The sequence below is a fragment of the Mesocricetus auratus genome, unplaced genomic scaffold, assembly GCF_017639785.1.
Source record: "Mesocricetus auratus isolate SY011 unplaced genomic scaffold, BCM_Maur_2.0 Super-Scaffold_6730, whole genome shotgun sequence".
Classification (NCBI taxonomy): domain Eukaryota; kingdom Metazoa; phylum Chordata; class Mammalia; order Rodentia; family Cricetidae; genus Mesocricetus; species Mesocricetus auratus.
Window position 1 is genome coordinate 117752479 of NW_024429184.1, and position 16768 is coordinate 117769246.

The 16768-nt window shown below is 46.6% G+C and overlaps 2 protein-coding genes across 7 annotated transcripts; both read right to left on the bottom strand.

Moving 5' to 3' along the window:
* Positions 1-523: 523 nt before the first annotated feature.
* On the bottom strand, positions 524-6400 carry Zmat2 (zinc finger matrin-type 2). The gene is made up of 6 exons (XM_040741948.1): positions 6255-6400; positions 5830-5923; positions 4911-5034; positions 3593-3666; positions 2702-2847; positions 524-1528 (listed from the first exon to the last, which is right to left on the bottom strand). Exons 1-6 carry the CDS (start codon positions 6270-6272, stop codon positions 1385-1387), a joined length of 600 nt encoding a protein of 199 aa, XP_040597882.1. The 5' UTR covers positions 6273-6400; the 3' UTR covers positions 524-1384.
* Positions 6401-8317: 1917 nt separating this feature from the next.
* Positions 8318-16727, bottom strand: Hars2 (histidyl-tRNA synthetase 2, mitochondrial). Of its 6 annotated transcripts, none has more exons than XM_021226674.2 (14): positions 16448-16548; positions 14759-14819; positions 14600-14674; positions 14252-14371; positions 14065-14160; positions 12807-12932; positions 12439-12546; positions 12179-12277; positions 11790-11883; positions 11248-11375; positions 10919-11161; positions 10283-10399; positions 9949-10095; positions 8318-9178 (listed from the first exon to the last, which is right to left on the bottom strand). In XM_021226674.2, the coding sequence occupies exons 2-14, from the start codon at positions 14759-14761 to the stop codon at positions 9125-9127; spliced, it is 1410 nt and encodes a 469-aa protein (XP_021082333.1). In that variant the 5' UTR covers positions 14762-14819; positions 16448-16548; the 3' UTR covers positions 8318-9124. The 6 variants fall into 6 exon arrangements, with proteins under 6 accessions (XP_021082333.1, XP_012968206.1, XP_005069281.1 ...); XM_013112752.3 differs by lacking the exon at positions 16448-16548 and adding an exon at positions 16089-16202; XM_005069224.4 differs by lacking the exon at positions 14759-14819 and having other exon boundaries at positions 16448-16727.
* Between the last annotated feature and the right edge of the window lie 41 nt (positions 16728-16768).

The window sequence follows — 16768 nt, forward strand, 5'->3', positions numbered from 1 at the left end:
ACAAATTGAACAGAAGGGAGTGCTACTGACATCTACTTAGGTGGAGGCCAGGGATGCTGCTCAGCATCCTGTAGTCCATCGAACAACACCTTAAAACAGACCTGGCCAGTCATGGAGGCACAAACCTTTAATCCCAGCATTGAAGAGGCTGAGATAGGTGGATCTCTGAGTTCAAGGCCAGACAAGTTAAGACCCTGTCTCAAAAATACAGAACAAAACCCTTAAAGACTTAGCTAGCTCATCAACAGTACCAAGACTGAGTAACCCAATGCCTGCCCAACTGCAGTTAGGTTCAACCCTGAGCATTTCTGGCAGAATCAGAGGATGCCAAAATTCCAAGAGGCTAAACTGTTTTGTTCAGACTCTCAAGATCCTACTAACTGAGGGGGAACTCACACTAAGGAAACCTATACTGGAAGAGGGGAGGGGTTTCCAAATGAAAAGGAAAGGCTCTGCGTAGAAATTCTTAGTATAGGAAGTTGTGGGACAGGGAATGATATGAAAATGTTCCCAACAAATGTGAAACAGGACCAGTCAGTGTCATTTATTGTACATGTTGAACAGTGTCTGAGAGCCAAGGTCTCCCAGAGTTTGTTTGGTTTTAGGGTTCTTTTGTCTTGTTTTCATTCTTTTTTGCATCAAACAGGTTCTTCCAAGAACCTGTTCCCGAGGAAGACAAAAACATAAATCCTCAGTGAAGTGAAACTAAAGAGACAAGGTTAAAAACTCACCAGACACAAGCCACACCAAACACTCATCCCATTTAATTTCCTGTTACATGCACCAAGGAAACCAAGAACATTAGGCCCCAGGGCAGCAATGCTCTGAGATTCTAGGTCAGGCCCCCTCTTTGTGACATATCATGCACACATACCCACACACACATTGACCCAGGCAGAAGTCACATGCATGCACAGGGACGGGAGGACGAGCTGGCCAAGCGTATGCCAGCACCGCATACTGGAGACCAGATAACCATCCTGCTGCAAGCTGAACAAGAGTAAAGATTAAAACGAAAGAAAACACAGGAAAAGGAGGGTGTTCGGACAAAGGGCTGGGTGGATGGACAAAGAGGGGAAGGTGCAGGGGAAGTGGGGGAAGCAGCCTCAAAGAGGGAGGTCTTTCTTTATTGGGAACACAGATGGGCAGAGGTCTGTGGATCCAGTAATGTACTGAGGCTGACGGAACCCGCCAGAGCATCACCTCTTATCCTGTGCCCTCCCTCAGTGTAGAGGGAAACCACAAAAACCCACCCTCTAGCCCTGCCCATTAACACTCTTAAGGACTTTCTCCAGTACCAAAAAAGAAATGACACCCCACCCCACCTCAACACACACTCAGAGTTAGGTCCAGTATAAGCCAAAGTCAGGCCAAAGAGAATGCCTCAGTAACTCTTCTTGGTGGAGCCAAAGCCAGAGAAGCCCATCACAGCTGCCATCTCATCCTCCTCCTCAAATGTCAAGTCCTCCTCGGCCCTCCTTTTCTTCTCCTTCTGTTTCTCTTTCTTGTATGCTTTAGCCTTTTCCTCCTAAAGGGCAGAGGAGAAAAAATTACTCGTCAGTTCACTCCAGAGCAGATATTGTTGAGAGATATGTGAGCTTCAAGGTGCTTTCCCATCGTTAAGCATGATAAAAGCCACAAGTAAAGATGAAAAGGTCAAAGGTAAAGAACTTGTCCAGCATGTAAGAAGCCTGACTCCCAGGACAGCAGTGGGGGAAGACTGTAAGAAAAGATCTTAAGGGATAAGAAGAGATCCACTAAGTCTCTGGAGTTTAATTATACACCCTAATTCATCTTTAGTTCTTTTTTTTTTTTTTTTTTTTTTTTTGGTTTTTCGAGACAGGGTTTCTCTGTGGCTTTGGAGGCTGTCCTGGAACTCGCTTGGTAGTCCAGGCTGGTCTCAAACTCACAGAGATCCTGCTGCCTCTGCCTCCCGAGTGCTGGGATTAAAGGCGGGCGCCACCAACGCCCGGCTTCATCTTTAGTTCTAACCAGAAAACATCATGGGCACACATATGCTGAGATCTGTTCTCAGTTCTGTGTAAATATTATCCAAAGATTTCTCATGCAGAAAATGAAGTGCACTGAGGTTATTTAACTTCCCCAGAATTCATGCAAACAAATGGAAGAAAAAGGATTTTGACCCTATAACCTGGTGCCACAGGCCAACTAGGAGCTAGTTGCATTTAGCTATAATGGGTTACTCTTATAGCTTAAAAAGGAGTAAGAAGTACAGGGACGCTCTATGTGCATGCTTGGGGATACGATGGCATTGGGAAGTAAACCAAATGAGCCGGTGGTGGTGGTGGTGGTGGTGGTGGTGGTGGTGGTGGTGGTGGTGGCGGCGGTGGTGGTGGCGGTGGCCACCTTTAATCCTAGCACTCGGGAGGCAGAGGCAAAGGCAGATGGATCTTTTTTGAGTTTGAGTTCCAGGATAGTCAGGGCTACACAGAGAAACCCTGTCTCCAAAAACTAAAAAAAAAAAAAAACTCACAAATGAAAGAATAACCAAGTGCTCTGGCCTAAAAAGCCAGAGAAATGGATAGCTTTTGAGCCATTTCTCATGAGCCTCAAGCAAGAATGCCCTAGTATACAGAAATCCAGGAACAAAACTGGAGATGGGGGGGGGGGAGAGCCAAGGAAGAGGGCCACCTCTGATTCACATGGTAAAACTGTCAAGTGGGGAGCAGGAGAGCCTCACCTCTTCTCTGAGTTCCTTCATCCTTTCCTCAAAATCATAATCCTTCTGCTTCTCTTCCATCTTCTTCTTGTTGACCTCAAAACGCTTCTTTACCTGATCCAGAGTAGAGCGTTCCACACGCATAGACATACCCAGGTTTCGCTGATCTGGGTGAGGTGAGGTTAACAGTGAAGGCAACCAGTCATTATAATATTCTCAACCCCTCAAAAAGTCTGATCTGGTCCTGGCTTTTTTTTTTTTAACTTTTCATAATAAAATACACAACAAAAGCCGGGCGTTGGTGGCGCACGCCTTTAATCCCAGCACTCGGGAGGCAGAGGCAGGTGGATCTCTGTGAGTTCGAGGCCAGCCTGGTCTACAGAGCGAGTTCCAGGACAGCCTCCAAAGCCACAGAGAAACCCTCTTTCGAAAAAAAAAAAAAAAATACACAACAAAAATAACTATAGCTAAAAGAGGCTCTGGGTCTCACCTGCTCCCAGATAATAAGCACGAAGTTTTCAGCTGCATTTACTATGCAGATTATCAGCCAGGTCAGCTAACCTCCCCCTGTAGTCTCTGTGCTCTTGCACAATCGTGAGATTGCCAGCGCGCACACACACACACACACACACACACACTCACACACACACACACACGGTCTAAGAAAACCACTCTACCGAATTTCCCCTCAACCAGACCTTTAAAACGCAATACTAGCCGGGCGTTGGTGGCCCAGCACTCGGGAGGCAGAGGCAGGCGGATCTCTGTGAGTTCGAGGCCAGCCTGGTCTACAAAGTGAGTTCCAGGACAGCCTCCAAAGCCACAGAGAAACCCTGTCTGGAAAAAAAAAAACCAAAAAACAAAAAACAAACACAATACTAGCTCCAGTCATGAACCACCTCCAAGTCTTACGTTTCTTTCCATTAATGTGATCCAGGAAGTTGATGGAGTCTTTCACCACACAATCACAGACATTGCAGTAATAGCTGGCAAATGGGAAGAAAAGGCACGTGGGTCAGGCTGATTTTAACGATCCTACTATTTTCAGTGAAGAAACTCAAATTATCAGTAAACTTGTATGAAGTCTGCTTTGTTACCTGAGATATTAACTGCCCTGGGACTCACTCAGATTTGCAGAGCTCATCCTGCCCCTTAAGTGCTAGAATTGCAGATGTGCATGTGCCACAGGCCTGGCTTTTTTTTTTTAGAAAAGCTCTAACCCTGTAGCTCAAGTAGGATTTAACTTTGCAGCAATCCTGCTTCAGTCTCCAAGTGCAGGTGTTACAGGCATGAGCTACTTCATCTGGCCCCACGCATCTTTTTAGAGGCATTTTCATAAAGCTTTATAAGATGGTCTCCATCCTCCAGGGCAGCCTGACTCTCCTTGTCTTCCCACCCTTTGTAGCTTCCTTCCAACGTGGGCTAAAGTATTCTGTGCGATGAACAGAATGTGTCGAAAGAGGTCATATATCACTTACAAGACTAGATCATCATCATGAGAGTGGTTTCTGCCTTTGTGAGGATGACTTTGTTTGCTTTATTGTGAACAATCTTACAACAGGTCCACGGGATTAACTTCAGCCTCCAAACTATAGGCATGTGAAACCCTGGAAGAAGACCTTCTAACTTTATTTAAGTCCCAGTGAATGCAAACTTAGCCAATCCCACGACTGCAGCTTCATTGGAGACTCTGATTCACAACCTCCAATGTAACCAATACCCCTCAATTCCATGCCCATGAAACTATGAGCTATTATTATTATTTTATTATCCTTAATATTTAACTTGCTAATTTATACAGTAAAGACATCAAAACAGTGGGTTTACTAAAAAATCTATGGAAGTATAGCTAACTACTAGCTGCATGATTCTCCTGATATAAATTCTAACTTGACAGTCTTGAAGGAATGGTGACAAAAGGCTGACAAACTGTGGAACTCTTGGGCACCGTCTTGGTATATAATAACTACAGCGAACAGCTCCACCTACAACACCCCAGTCATGACAGACTATATAACCCTTCGAAGATATCAACACAGTAGTACACTACTGATAGGAAGCAGCCCACAGAACAACACTCCTAGGAATTGAGAATTCAGGGGGCAAAGAAAAACAGTTATGGCCTAAGGTTGCCATCCCTGGCCTGAGATTCTCATCAACACATCCTAAAACCAATATAAATAGTTTATTAGCTAGCCTTGGTATTAGAGAAGGACAAAAAGCTACTCACCCTCCCATTTCAGACTGTGGGGTCGTCTTGGTAATGACAATTGTCTTCCCAAGTTTGGACTCCAAGTCCACCTTGTAATCCCTGTGCCGAAGAAGCTCCCGCTTAACGGGCTGCACTGGTTTTCCTGAAACAGAATGAGAAAGAGGGTTCCTTCAGTATTAGCTTCTTTCTTATTTTTGTTTGTTTTTAAGGCAGGGTTTCTCTGTGTAGCGTTTTGCTGTACTAGAACTCATTCTGTAGACCAGGCTGGCTTCAAAGTTACCTGCCTCCACCTCCTGAGTATGCATATTAAACGTGAGTATCACAGTCTCTTCTTAGCCAGAAAAGGAAAGAAATGTATGAATCCCAAAATTCAGATGACTGTTCTCATTCTTTCTTTAGATTCCTCAAAGAAGGGACACAACAGATACTTTATGGAGCAGTTAAAAGAGGTCAGAAAAAAACTGTAACTGGCCTGGAACCCATTATGAAGACCACACTGGCCACAGGCTTGTGACGGTAATTCTAATTTAAGAGCTTTTTTCTCAACTTTAAAGCCAGCAAACTTAAACGGCGCTTCCTATGCGTTGTCCAACTCAACTGAGGAGTTCTGAACTTTTGATAGAAGCAAACCTTTCATAAGAGGGTAACTCACTTTCGGTAGCATAATGCTCAATGCTTTAATTATCAACGAGGCTACATCTGGAATTCACTAAACCCAAGCAGCTGGGCACCCCTGTTTGCAGTTTGCTTTTTATTTTTGTTGGGGGGGGGTGGATCATTTAAGATGGGAACCCCCCCGAACACGGACCACACCCTGGGGCAGTTTTTGTGCCTGCTTGTCCGTGCACACTAGCTGGAAACTGCCCCGCTGCCGGGGCATTTCTTCTCGAGCCCCCGCACGCCCTCACGCCCTCAGCCCTCCACGGAGAGCACCCACCATCCTTCTTTTCTCTCTCTTCTGTGAGTCTCTTCTCCGCAAGCTTCTCGTATTCATCTTTGTCCCACTTTCGGCGAAAGTCCAAGTTTTTCGTCTGTGGGGGGAAAAAGTGCTCAGGATCCGTCGCGGTGCCTGTCCCCCGGGAGGAGCCGAGGGGACCGCCCAACGGCCGCCCAGACGGCCCGGCACCTTCCGAGAGAGAAGTCCCTCTGAGCGCCCGGGTGGGTCTGGGACACCAGCACCCCGACGCGCGAGCCCTCCGGGATTCCACCGTCCCTGCGCCAGGCCTCGCGGGGCGTTCTCGAACCTTGACCCTGAGGTCACGAAGAGGTGGCGGGAAGTCGGCCGAGGACTCACAAGTCTGTGTCTAGTTAGCTCTGAAAAACCACCCCGGACCCCTCAGACCTCCTGACACCAGCACCTACCCCGCTGCCCGACGCCATCTTCACAGCCAAGTGAATGGAAAGCCGCAAAATGCCGTAAAATGCTCCCGGAAGCCATAAGGCAACATCCCGCTCCAATAAGATTCGAGCCTCGCGTTCTAACTGCGCTAAGGACTGGAGCGATCCTGGGGCCGTCCTGTTAGCCCCGCCCTCTGCTCCAAGGAGACGGCGCAAGCGCAAGAGGAGCGTGAAGCAACACGGAAGTAAGGGCACCGGCCAACGTTTTTCTCCCACTGTCTTTCAAAACAAGCCTTGGAAGGATAGTAGCTCACCTCTTCCATTTCTCAAAGCGTTGGAGGCTCGGAAACAGTGCCCCATGACCTGAACAACTTTACCTGCATCTCCAGGGTTTCTAAACATTTTTGTTTTTTAAAGACAGGTTCTCTGGTAGCCCAGACTGAACTCTTGATTGGCTATGGAGGGGAGGCTAGTCTAGCGTTTCTGGTTCTCCTGCCTGGTTTCCCAAGTGCTGGGTTTACAGACACGTGCCGCCGTGCCCTATTCACGTGGTGCTGGGGTAGACCCAGGGCTTCGTTCATGCTGTCAAGCACTCCACCAATTGAGCTACACTCGCTGACTAATAAATCGTATTTTAAAAGCTAAAACGCTATCGGTGGCCCTAGATATCCCATTCACCAGCATGTACTATGAGTGAGTCTCTAAATTATGCACAAAAGACATGCACTTTTACATTTGGGTTCTTTTCCCTTGAGACAATGATGCTTCTTCTCTTTGGGCACACCCATTTCCATGTCTGGAGAACATTTAAACTCATCCAATTTATAAAGTACAATAATCTTGAAATTCATCAGCCAGCAGCCCCAGAATGAAGCACTCCGTACTGACGAGTTTGTGGGAGAGGGTAGTGTCTCAGAAATAGTCTCGTGTATCCAGACTATGACACAAAGGATGACTGAACTTCTGAACCTCTTGCCTCCACGTTAGAAGTGCTAGGATTATAGGTGTGGTATGTTTTTAGACAAGATCTATTTGGCACTGTCTGCCCTGAAACTCTCTGTGTAGTTTCCTTGGCGTAAGAGTCACAAGATTCTGCCCATTTGTGTTCCCGATAAAGAAAAACCCTCTTTGAGGTTGCTTTCCCTCTTCATCTATCCACCCAGCCTCTTTCTGAACATCATCCCTTTTCCTGTGTTCTGCTTTTGTTTTAATCTTTACTCTTGTTCAGCTGACCTCAAACTCAAAGAGATTCTACTGCCTCTGCCCACCACTCCACTGCTGGGATTAAACATGTGTTCCATCAAGGGGAGGTTTTGTTGTTTTTGAAAAGGGGTCTCATGTAAACCCAAGGCTGAATTTATTTTTTATTTGTTGATTTATGTATTTTTTGGTTTTGCTTTGTAGCTCTGGCAGTCCTGGAACTTGCTCTGTAGACCAAGCTGGCCCCGAACTCACAGATATCCACCTGCCTCTGCCTCCAAGTGCTGAAATTACAGATGTACACCACCACTTAATTATATTTTTAGACAGGGTTTCACTATGTAGCCATGGCTGGCATACAACTCATAAACAATTGGCCTGTCTCTACTTCACTTGTGCTAGGATTAAAAATCCTGTGCCACTTTGCCTGGCCCCAAAGCTGACTTTGAACATCTCATCCTCCTGTGCTAGATGGGTGTTCTATCAAGAGAGCTATATTCCTAGTTGGAAGTTGATGTTTTGGTGGGGTTTTGTTTCTTACATTTCATTTGGCGTATAAGCCTACATATGTGCCTCACATGTCACAGCCAAGTGTGTAGACCAGAGGACAACCCAAGAGAATCTGCTCTCCCACCATGTGGGTCCTAGGAATTAAACTCAGGTCATAGTCCTCACCTACAGAACCAACTCACCTGCCCTAATGTTGACTGCACCTGCAAGTTAGTGGGAGAGACAAGAGAAGGAATTCTAGCCATTCCCTTCACTGAATACAGAAGCATCGTCCTAGGAAGGATACCTGTAGCTCACAGAACTCTCCAGTATATATTCAAGCATTTTCTAAGGCCTACACAAATTAACCCTTCGGTAACAAATTACTCAAAGTAGACTTACTTTTAAAAATTGTTTTATTCTTAATTGTGTGTGGGTCTGTGTGTATGTGCACATTAAGTGCAGGTATCTATGGAGCTGAGGAGAGGGCCTCAGAGTCCCTGGAAGTGGAATCACATGCAGCTATAATCACCCTGGTGTGGATGTTGGGAACTGAACTCTCCAGCCCATTTGTACGTCTTTGAAGTATGACACAGTATATTGCACTCTAGAACAACCTCCTGGGCAGGTTATGGTACAACCAAGAGAAGTTACTGTGGCAAAGGGAATGGTGTCCAAAAATCTCAAAATATCAGATCATTCACTTATCATCTATTAAGCTCAATGTCCAAAATTATTAAGCAGCCCCTCCCTTCTACTGTTAGCTGGAAGAACCAACAGACGCACTCCTGGGTCCTTGGACATCATGTCTGTTCACTGTACATTCTTGCTCTCTTTTTAATACTCCACGGACAAACCATAGTCTGATGTAGATAAATCTGGTTCCCATACTACAGTTAAGTACACATTTAGCCTCTCATTTCAGTGGTTCAGGGTCTTGCTCACAGCAACCATCTTAAAATCCCTCGACAGAGCTCAGAGGCACTTCAGACCTGCCTTTGCAGCTAGAGTAGGCCTCTTGTGCAGGCCAGCCATCTTCGCTCTAGCAGAGTAGCGCTAATCCTTAGGATTCTGTATCCAGGATGGAAGGAAGCAGAAGGCACTTGTACAATATTCATGCTGGCCAGCTGTCGTAACATCCATCAGAACTTGGTCCTAGATGAAAACTCTTCTTCTAAGGGCAGCAGACAGAAGCCAAGCAACAATCAAGACAGTCGCTTCTGAATTTCAGCCACAAGACTTTCTCGGTTAATGATCACCTAAAACACAAGAGAATCTTTGTGTGACAAACTAGATAATGGTACTAACGTCTTAGCCAGTTTTCCAAATACACTTCACTCTGCATGCATTCTCACTGTTCACACCTGAGACCCATTTGGTGGAGGAGAGAAGTGGTGCCTGCAAGGTGACATATACACACATGCATGGGATCTATGTCTACAAGGTGACATATACACACATGCTCGGGATCTATGTCTACAAAGTGACATATACACACATGCTCGGGATCTATGTCTACAAAGTGACATATACACACATGCATGGGATCTATGTGCACAGATACACATACACACAAATAAATGCAATTTAAAAGAAAAAGGTTTTAAATTATTTCCTCAAAGAACACATCTCTGAAAAGGATCTAGGATCAGCTGGGTGGTGGTGGTGGTGGTGGTGGTGGTGGTGGTGGCGGCGGTGGCAGCGGCGCAGGCGGCCAGTGGTGGCACACACCTTTAACCCCAGTACTGAGGAGGCAGAGGCAGGTGGATCTCCCAGTTCAAGGCCAGCCTGTCTTCAGGACAGTCAGAGCTACACAGAGAAATCTTGTCTAAAAAACAGGAATCTGGGATCTAGGCATGACAATATATGCCTGTTGCCACAGCACTTGAGAGGTTGAAGCAGGAAGGCCAAGGGTTCAAGGAGAGCCTGGGTGACAGTCCCAGGCTGATCTGAGCTACACAGTGAGAGCCTGTTTTTAAAGGGTGGGGTGGAGCATTGGAACTCTGGGTTTCTGCAAGCTCCCACTCACTTCTTCTCTGCTGGCCACCGAGCGGAGCTTGATGACGCCTTCTCTCTGTTCTTGCTCACCAATGATGACCATCAGAGGAATGTCTGTTTTCTCACAGTAATGCAGCTGGGTTAACAGCTTAGGATTGTTCTTATACAGCATCTCTGCCTGAAAAGGATAAAATGAGAGTCGGGGACTTAAACTGATTGTATATACATTTCCAAGGGAGCCAGAAATAAGTAGCTAGCCCTCTAGTGGTAAGCTAAAAAAGTACCAAGTACCACTGTAGACACAAGGTAGGAACAGCCATGATCATTGTGCCCACATATACAGTCTGACACCAACGCCACCATACCTTGATCCCAGCATCCCAAAGCTCTGCGATTAGCTTCAACCGTTCTCGGAGAAAGTTCTGCTGGGGTGTGGCCACAAACACTTGGGTCTCTGTGGTTCGAACCTTCTCACCAGAAGCCTGATAAAACAGAGAAGAAACTAAAACTATAGCCTAGGGTAGCTCTCGCAGCTGTAATGCTAGCAGGAGAGCTAGGGCAGGAAGACTCTAAGTTCAAGGCCCACCTGAGCTCAGAAAGAAATCCCACTTCAGAAAGCTCTTTTATAAGAAAGGGGGTGGGGGAGCAAAGAGGGAGGGAAAGACTGCAGAGATGGCTTGGCAGTTAAGAATACTTGTTCTTTCAGAGGGACAAGTTCAGTTCTCAGCACTAACATGGTGGCTCACAACCACCCATAGCTCTGACCATCCATTCTGACCTCCAATGGAAACAGGCATGCACATACATCCAGGCTAAATACTCATACACATAAAAAGATAGAATCAATCTTAAAAGAAAGGGGGAGAGGAAGGAAGGAAGACATTTCCTTTGCACCATTAATCAATTCCAAAAAGCAAAAGGATCATTAAAAAAAAGAGAGTTCAATGCACCTCCAGAAACTATTAACTTTCGAGGTCACTTCACCTCCACCTAGGACCTACCTTCATCTTCTGCTCCACAAGACAGAAGATTCTCTCTACTCCAATGCTCAACCCCACACAGGGCACCCTGTGGCCCTTGGGATCAAACTGGGCTACCAGCCCGTCATAGCGTCCACCAGCGGCCACACTACCCACATTCAGAGCCTCCTTTCCAGCCTGACCTGGAGACTGCAGTAGTACTGCTTCATAGATCACTCCAGTATAATAGTCCAGGCCCCGGGCCAGACTTAAGTCAAAGGAGATCTGTAACGGAAAAGCTACAGTCAGTCTCAGACTAGACTCTGAGAACCTAAGAGCTCAACAGTAGGTCCAATCCCAGCTCTGCCTACCTTCTCAGCAATTCCAAATAAAGTCAGGTATTCAAAGAGCAGCTTCAGGTCCCCTAAGCCCTGCAGGGCCAGCTGGCTTTGGGACAGTCTAGGATCCTTGGACAATTCCTCTATCAAGGATATCCCCCCTGGGAAGAAAAGTCAGGTAAAGTCTATGCTGTTTACCCAGGTGTGTTTCATCCGAATTTGTCTAGGTTTTTGTTGTTGTTGTTTTGTTTGGTTGTTTGGTTTTCCTTTTGGTTTTAGATAGGGTCTCTGTACATAGTCCTAGCTATCCTGGAATTCACAATGTAGACCAGGCTGGCCTCGAACACAGAGATCCAACTGCCCTTGCCTCCTGATTTCTGGAGTTAAAAATGTGCCACCAGAGCCAGCTTGAATTTATCTGCTGTTGTCCATCTTCCTCTCTGCTTCTGTCTACCCAGAAGACACAAAGCAGTTACAATACATAAGGGGAACTTTATCCTGGCCAGACTCTGGAGCTGTGAAGAGGCAGAAGCTGGACACGTGGCCCCAGCCTGAAGACCCTGGTTCTTACTTACCATGGCACTGGGCATACTCCCCAATTCCATCAGCCACCTCGGGAGCCAGGCCTTTCTCTGCCACCATCTCATGTCTCACATCTTCCCAAGACATCTGCATCAAGACCAAACATGAGCTCAAACCCCAACTCCTCGATGAAGCAGGACAGCTCATTTTCATTTGGTATAGATTTCTTAAGAAACTAACAGTAAATTCAGCAATTTAAGAAGCCTAGGCACAATCCCCACTGTATAGCATAACTCAGACTTTGTTTAAAAATGTCTCCTTAACCCTTCCTTTCCCATAAATAGCTACCTGCAGCCACGGTCTCCTTATTCCCTAACGACATGGATTAGAGGTAGGGCAGAAACCCAGACAGGGTCTGTTTAAAGTATGTTTTCTTTGTTACCTTATCTAGTTTGTCCATTGAGGAGCAGATGGTACGGAACCTGTCCTCAGGAACACCACAGACAGCAAAAATCCCATCTACAATCCGACGGTCATTTACCTGTAAATGCAATGGAATTAACCTGTGTCCTGTCAATCAGTGCCCTTTTCCTCAAAACAATGACTATCTCTAAATCTCTTCACTCATAAAAGCAATACAAAGACAATTTCACAGGCCCAATCCAAACTTCTCCCTCACTATGTATACCAGTCTGGCCTCACCTTAATGAGAAAGTCCCCCAGTTGCAATCCACTTAGGATTTCACACATGATCTTCAGACATTCTGCATCAGGGATCATAGGGTCAAATTCACCAGCAATGTCAAAATCCTACAGGAAAATAGAAAGAAAGCCAGGCATAGTAGCACACGCCTTCAATGCCAGCACTTGGGAGGCAGAGGCAGATGAATCTCTCAGTGAGTTCAAAACTAGTCTGGTCAGTTCCAAGACAGCCGGGCATACACAGATGTCTCAAACACCTGTCTCAACAAAACAACAAAAACAGAAAGGGAGAAAAACAAACCTCCCACTCATCAGTTAATCCCAACTTAACTATCTCTGAACTAGTATGTCCCCGTCAGGCCACTCACACACTGGCAGAACTCCCGGTAGCGGCCCTGCACTAAGGCTGGGCTCTCTCGACGCCACACCTTTCCAACTTGGTATCGCTTCATCTTCTTCAGTTTATTCATGGCCAGATAGCGAGCAAAAGGGACCTTATGTAAACAGGTTGAGGAAGAAAGATAATATGCTCAATGCTTACACCCACCATTCAGACAGGAGGGAAAAATGAGTTCCTAGGAATCATCTTTATCCTACAGGATGAGAACATGGACCTTTCCAGGCTTGTTTCCCATGGTCTCTGAAGCCTAGCAGTGGTGTTGATGAAGGCATTTCACTCACTGAAAGTTGACTATCACTCACTGAAAGTTGACTAGAAAAAGAGGCAGGGATGGAAATGACCTAAGAAACTTGGGTCTGGTCCATTTCTTCCTGTTCAGAGCTGTCAAGCTGTCAAGCTTGAGAACAAAACTTGCCTACAACTTAAAATCCTGTTTCTGAAGGCACAGGTCAAAGACCACATGCATATTTTCCAGAATTCTGTCTAGAGCAGCAGTTCTCAACCTTCCTAATGCTGCAACCCTTCAATACAGTTCCTTGTGTTGTGGTGAGCCCCAAACATAAAATTAATTTTGTTGCTACTTCATAGCTGTAATTTTGCTACTGTTATAATAAATTGCACTGTAAACATCTGATATTCAACCTATGGGGTCACAACTCACAGGCTGAGAACCTCTGGGTTAGTACTTGCAAGATGGTGTGGTGGGGGCAGGGGCATGCTGCACACGTGTGGCAGTCTGAGTTCTATCCCCAGAATACATATTAGGAGAGAACTGGCTCCACAAAGTCGTCCTCTGATCTGCACACACATGTCCACACGAACACCGTCTACACACACATACGCCATAATCAATTTCCTTTCACATGCACTCCAGTTACAGTATTTAGGGATCTCTGGAGCTAGGGTCAATAATCTCTGTTCCTGCAAACTTCCTGGAAGGAGTCTCCATGTGCACAGAAGTTAAATAGCAGGACCTTTAGGTTAGGCTCTGGTGGCAGACTGGTCTCCTAGGAGAAACCGGAAATGAAAGGAGCCATCAAAATCCCTCTACTCCCGGATCTTTGTGCGTTCGAGGCCAGGCTGGACCGATAGCCTCTGAAACAATACAGAGAAACCCTGTCTCGTAAAAACCAAAAAAAAAAAAAATCCCTCTACTCCCTTCTGCCAGCCAGAGTCCTCTGGATTCGAGTAGAAAACAGGTTGGGCTTCAGCACTCGGAAGGATACAGTAAGGTCATATCGAAGAGACAACAACTCTCCACCTTGATCCTTCAAATCGTACATGAGGCCGAAGGTGTCCTCATACTTTTCAGTGAGCGTTTCCTGCAAGTGTCAGACAGAATGAGCTGCCATTCAGTGACTGGCTAGGGAGCACAGATGAAGCCAGTAGGAATGGGAAACCTTCTGCTCTTACTGTTAGCTCAAATGCTGGCGTGTCCAACCCCCTTGCCCCGTGACGTTTAAAGCAGCCGATTATCTTCTCAAGAATTTTCTCCCTCACAACCATCTGCTGAGGACTTAAATCCCTGGTGCCCTGGAAAATGAAAGCAGTCAAAGTAAAAATCAAGACCATTTAAGGGCAAAGGTCAAATCATGTCCATAATCTAAGATTTGAAATTAACTTGAGCCCCACCTAGAATTTCAAGAACAGTAAAACACCTGCCCCCCCCCCAAAAAAAAGATTTAGGTCAGATGGGAGAGGTAAGGAGAGCTGGCTTGCCTTCCACAGCACTCTGACAGACAGGTAGGCAAAGGGCGTTACCTTTGGAACCTTAATGATAAAATTTGGCTTCTCTTGATGTGGTTTCAGTTGGGATGTTAACACTGCCTGTGCAGTCTGGAAGAAAAAGGAATGCGAGATGTGCCTTCTCAGGATACTGGCTGAGACCTGTGACTCTTTCGGTCTGTGGACTATGAGTACCATTTTGTCTATCCTGATCTCCTTCCTCCCTCAGTAATCCATGCTGAATTTCCAACTCCACCTGTAACACATAACAAGTTCGGTTTCTACACAGCTTCTTCACTGTTTGGAGTTTTTAAATGCCTGAAAAAGTTGAAACCCCCTGAGAATAATAAAAACACAGAACCCACAGCTGCCACCCCTGAACTTCTACAAGTAGGGATTAGAACTCCAGTTCTCAGCTAGCCTTGGTTGCACACACATGTAATCCCAGCACTTGGGAGACAGAAGCAGGAGGCTCTCTGTGAGTTTGAGGCCAGCCTGGTCTACAGAGTGAATCCCAGGAGAGCTGGAGCTACATATAGGGGAAAAAAAAAAAAAAAAGGTGGTACATGCCTTTACACCCAGCAGTCGGGAGGCAGAGACAGGCAGATCACTACACGGTCAAGGCCAACCTGGTCTATACAGTGAGCTCCAGGCCAACCTAGGCTACATAGTGAGACCCTGTCTCAAAAACAAAGTCATTTGTCAGACCTGGAGACACAAAGACAGAACCAACCCAAGAAAAAGGTACAAGCCTGGGCCAAGTAGATGGCTCAGTAGGTATCCACCAAACCTGCCCACCAGAGTTAGATCCCTGGGACCCAATCACATGGCTGAAGGAGAAAACTGATTCCCACAAGTTGTCCCTCTCATGTACTTACACTCGGAATGATAGGATAAGTTTTCTGATTGGAAAAAGTAAAACAGACTAGCAAAATGCTGTGACTTACAATGAATAAAGGATCTGAACCCTGTTGAGCATGATGGTAAAAGGCGTTTGCTTTCAGAGAAAGGCGACAGCCACTGACTCTAAGTGGCTAGAGGGTAATAGTGCGCAACACTTACCATGACCACCTAAATTCAATCCCCAAACCCCACAGGTGAAGGAAAGAGCAGAGCTGTGCCATGGCACTCCAACGCCCACACACATTAACTAATAGATAAACGTACTTTAAAAAAAATCAGGCTTGAAGACCCGAAGTTTACACGCCCTTCCAGAAACACAAATGGTGGTAATTCCATACTCTGAAGAGTCCCTAAAGAGAAGTATGAGTTCGAGTGCACAACCCCTTATTCTAACTCCAAAATTCAACTGTCGCTGAAAATATTCCTCTGAGATTCATTTTAGGGTAAATTTGTTTGATGTGCATGAACTCAGTTTATTTATGGCTTGAGAGACTATCTATACAGATCTGGCTCAAATTCTAACATGCTCAAGAATCTCAGATGACTGAGAGTAAACCTCATTATAATATTTAGCTGCTATGGAACTAAAGTCATTTAACCCTGTGATCTCCGCTTACTCAACTGTAAAATGGAGATAAAACCCGCAAACCCCTGAGAGCGCTCCAATGACAAAATGACGAAAGCATCCAAAACCCTTAGTTCGGTGCAGGCACAGAGCGGCTAATCAATAAAAACCAACTTCAGGGCTGGAGACGCGGATCTTGTAGAGGTCACCAGCAGCCACTGGCTGGCTCACCATCCGTTAACTCCGGGAGACCCGAGGCCACCTCTGGTCCCTGCCGACACCAGGCGCGTACTCAGGGCACGCACGCGCGTACGCAAAGACAGACCTTTAAAAAGCAAACACCAACTGCAATAACAGCACAGTACAGGCTGCAGATCTCGGTGTTCGGGATGGGGAGTCGGCTCAGGGCGGCTCACCTGGCTGTGAAAGCCTACCGCCCCGGAGCGCGCCGCGCGCGGAGGGCGCCGGGGCTGGCGGAGCAGCGCGGCCCAGCAGCGCAGGGCCCCCCCCAGGCCGGACATCGCGCAGCCGGACGCCGGGCTCCGCAGCGCCCGGGGACCAGGCCAGCCCAACCTCAGAAAGGCGACGGAGAGCGGAAGAGCCAGCACCCGCTCCGGGAGACGCCCGCGGTCCGAGCCGGTCCGGGTGGTGGGGGGCGTGGGGCGTGGAAATGAACTCCAAATGTCTCACGCTCCCCGAACCGGAAATGTTTTCGCCCTCGCCGGAGACGTTCTAGG

Bases quoted from the DNA above. Each gene is read 5' to 3' on its own strand.
- Zmat2 (XM_040741948.1), bottom strand. The intron at 5,035-5,829 runs GTGGGTGCTCTC...ATTCTGTTTCAG, and splicing joins AGAGAGAGAAAAGAAGGATG to GAAAACCAGTGCAGCCCGTT. The intron at 1,529-2,701 runs GTGAGGCTCTCC...TCTGCCCTTTAG, and splicing joins TGAAGGAACTCAGAGAAGAG to GAGGAAAAGGCTAAAGCATA.
- Hars2 (XM_005069224.4), bottom strand. From the start codon at position 16,552: ATGTCCGGCCTGGGGGGGGCCCTGCGCTGCTGGGCCGCGCTGCTCCGC. The intron at 14,161-14,251 runs GTAAGAGCAGAA...TGACACTTGCAG, and splicing joins CGCCAGCATTTGAGCTAACA to GAAACGCTCACTGAAAAGTA. The intron at 12,933-14,064 runs GTATCCTTCCGA...TGTTTACATAAG, and splicing joins CTCTTCGATATGACCTTACT to GTCCCTTTTGCTCGCTATCT.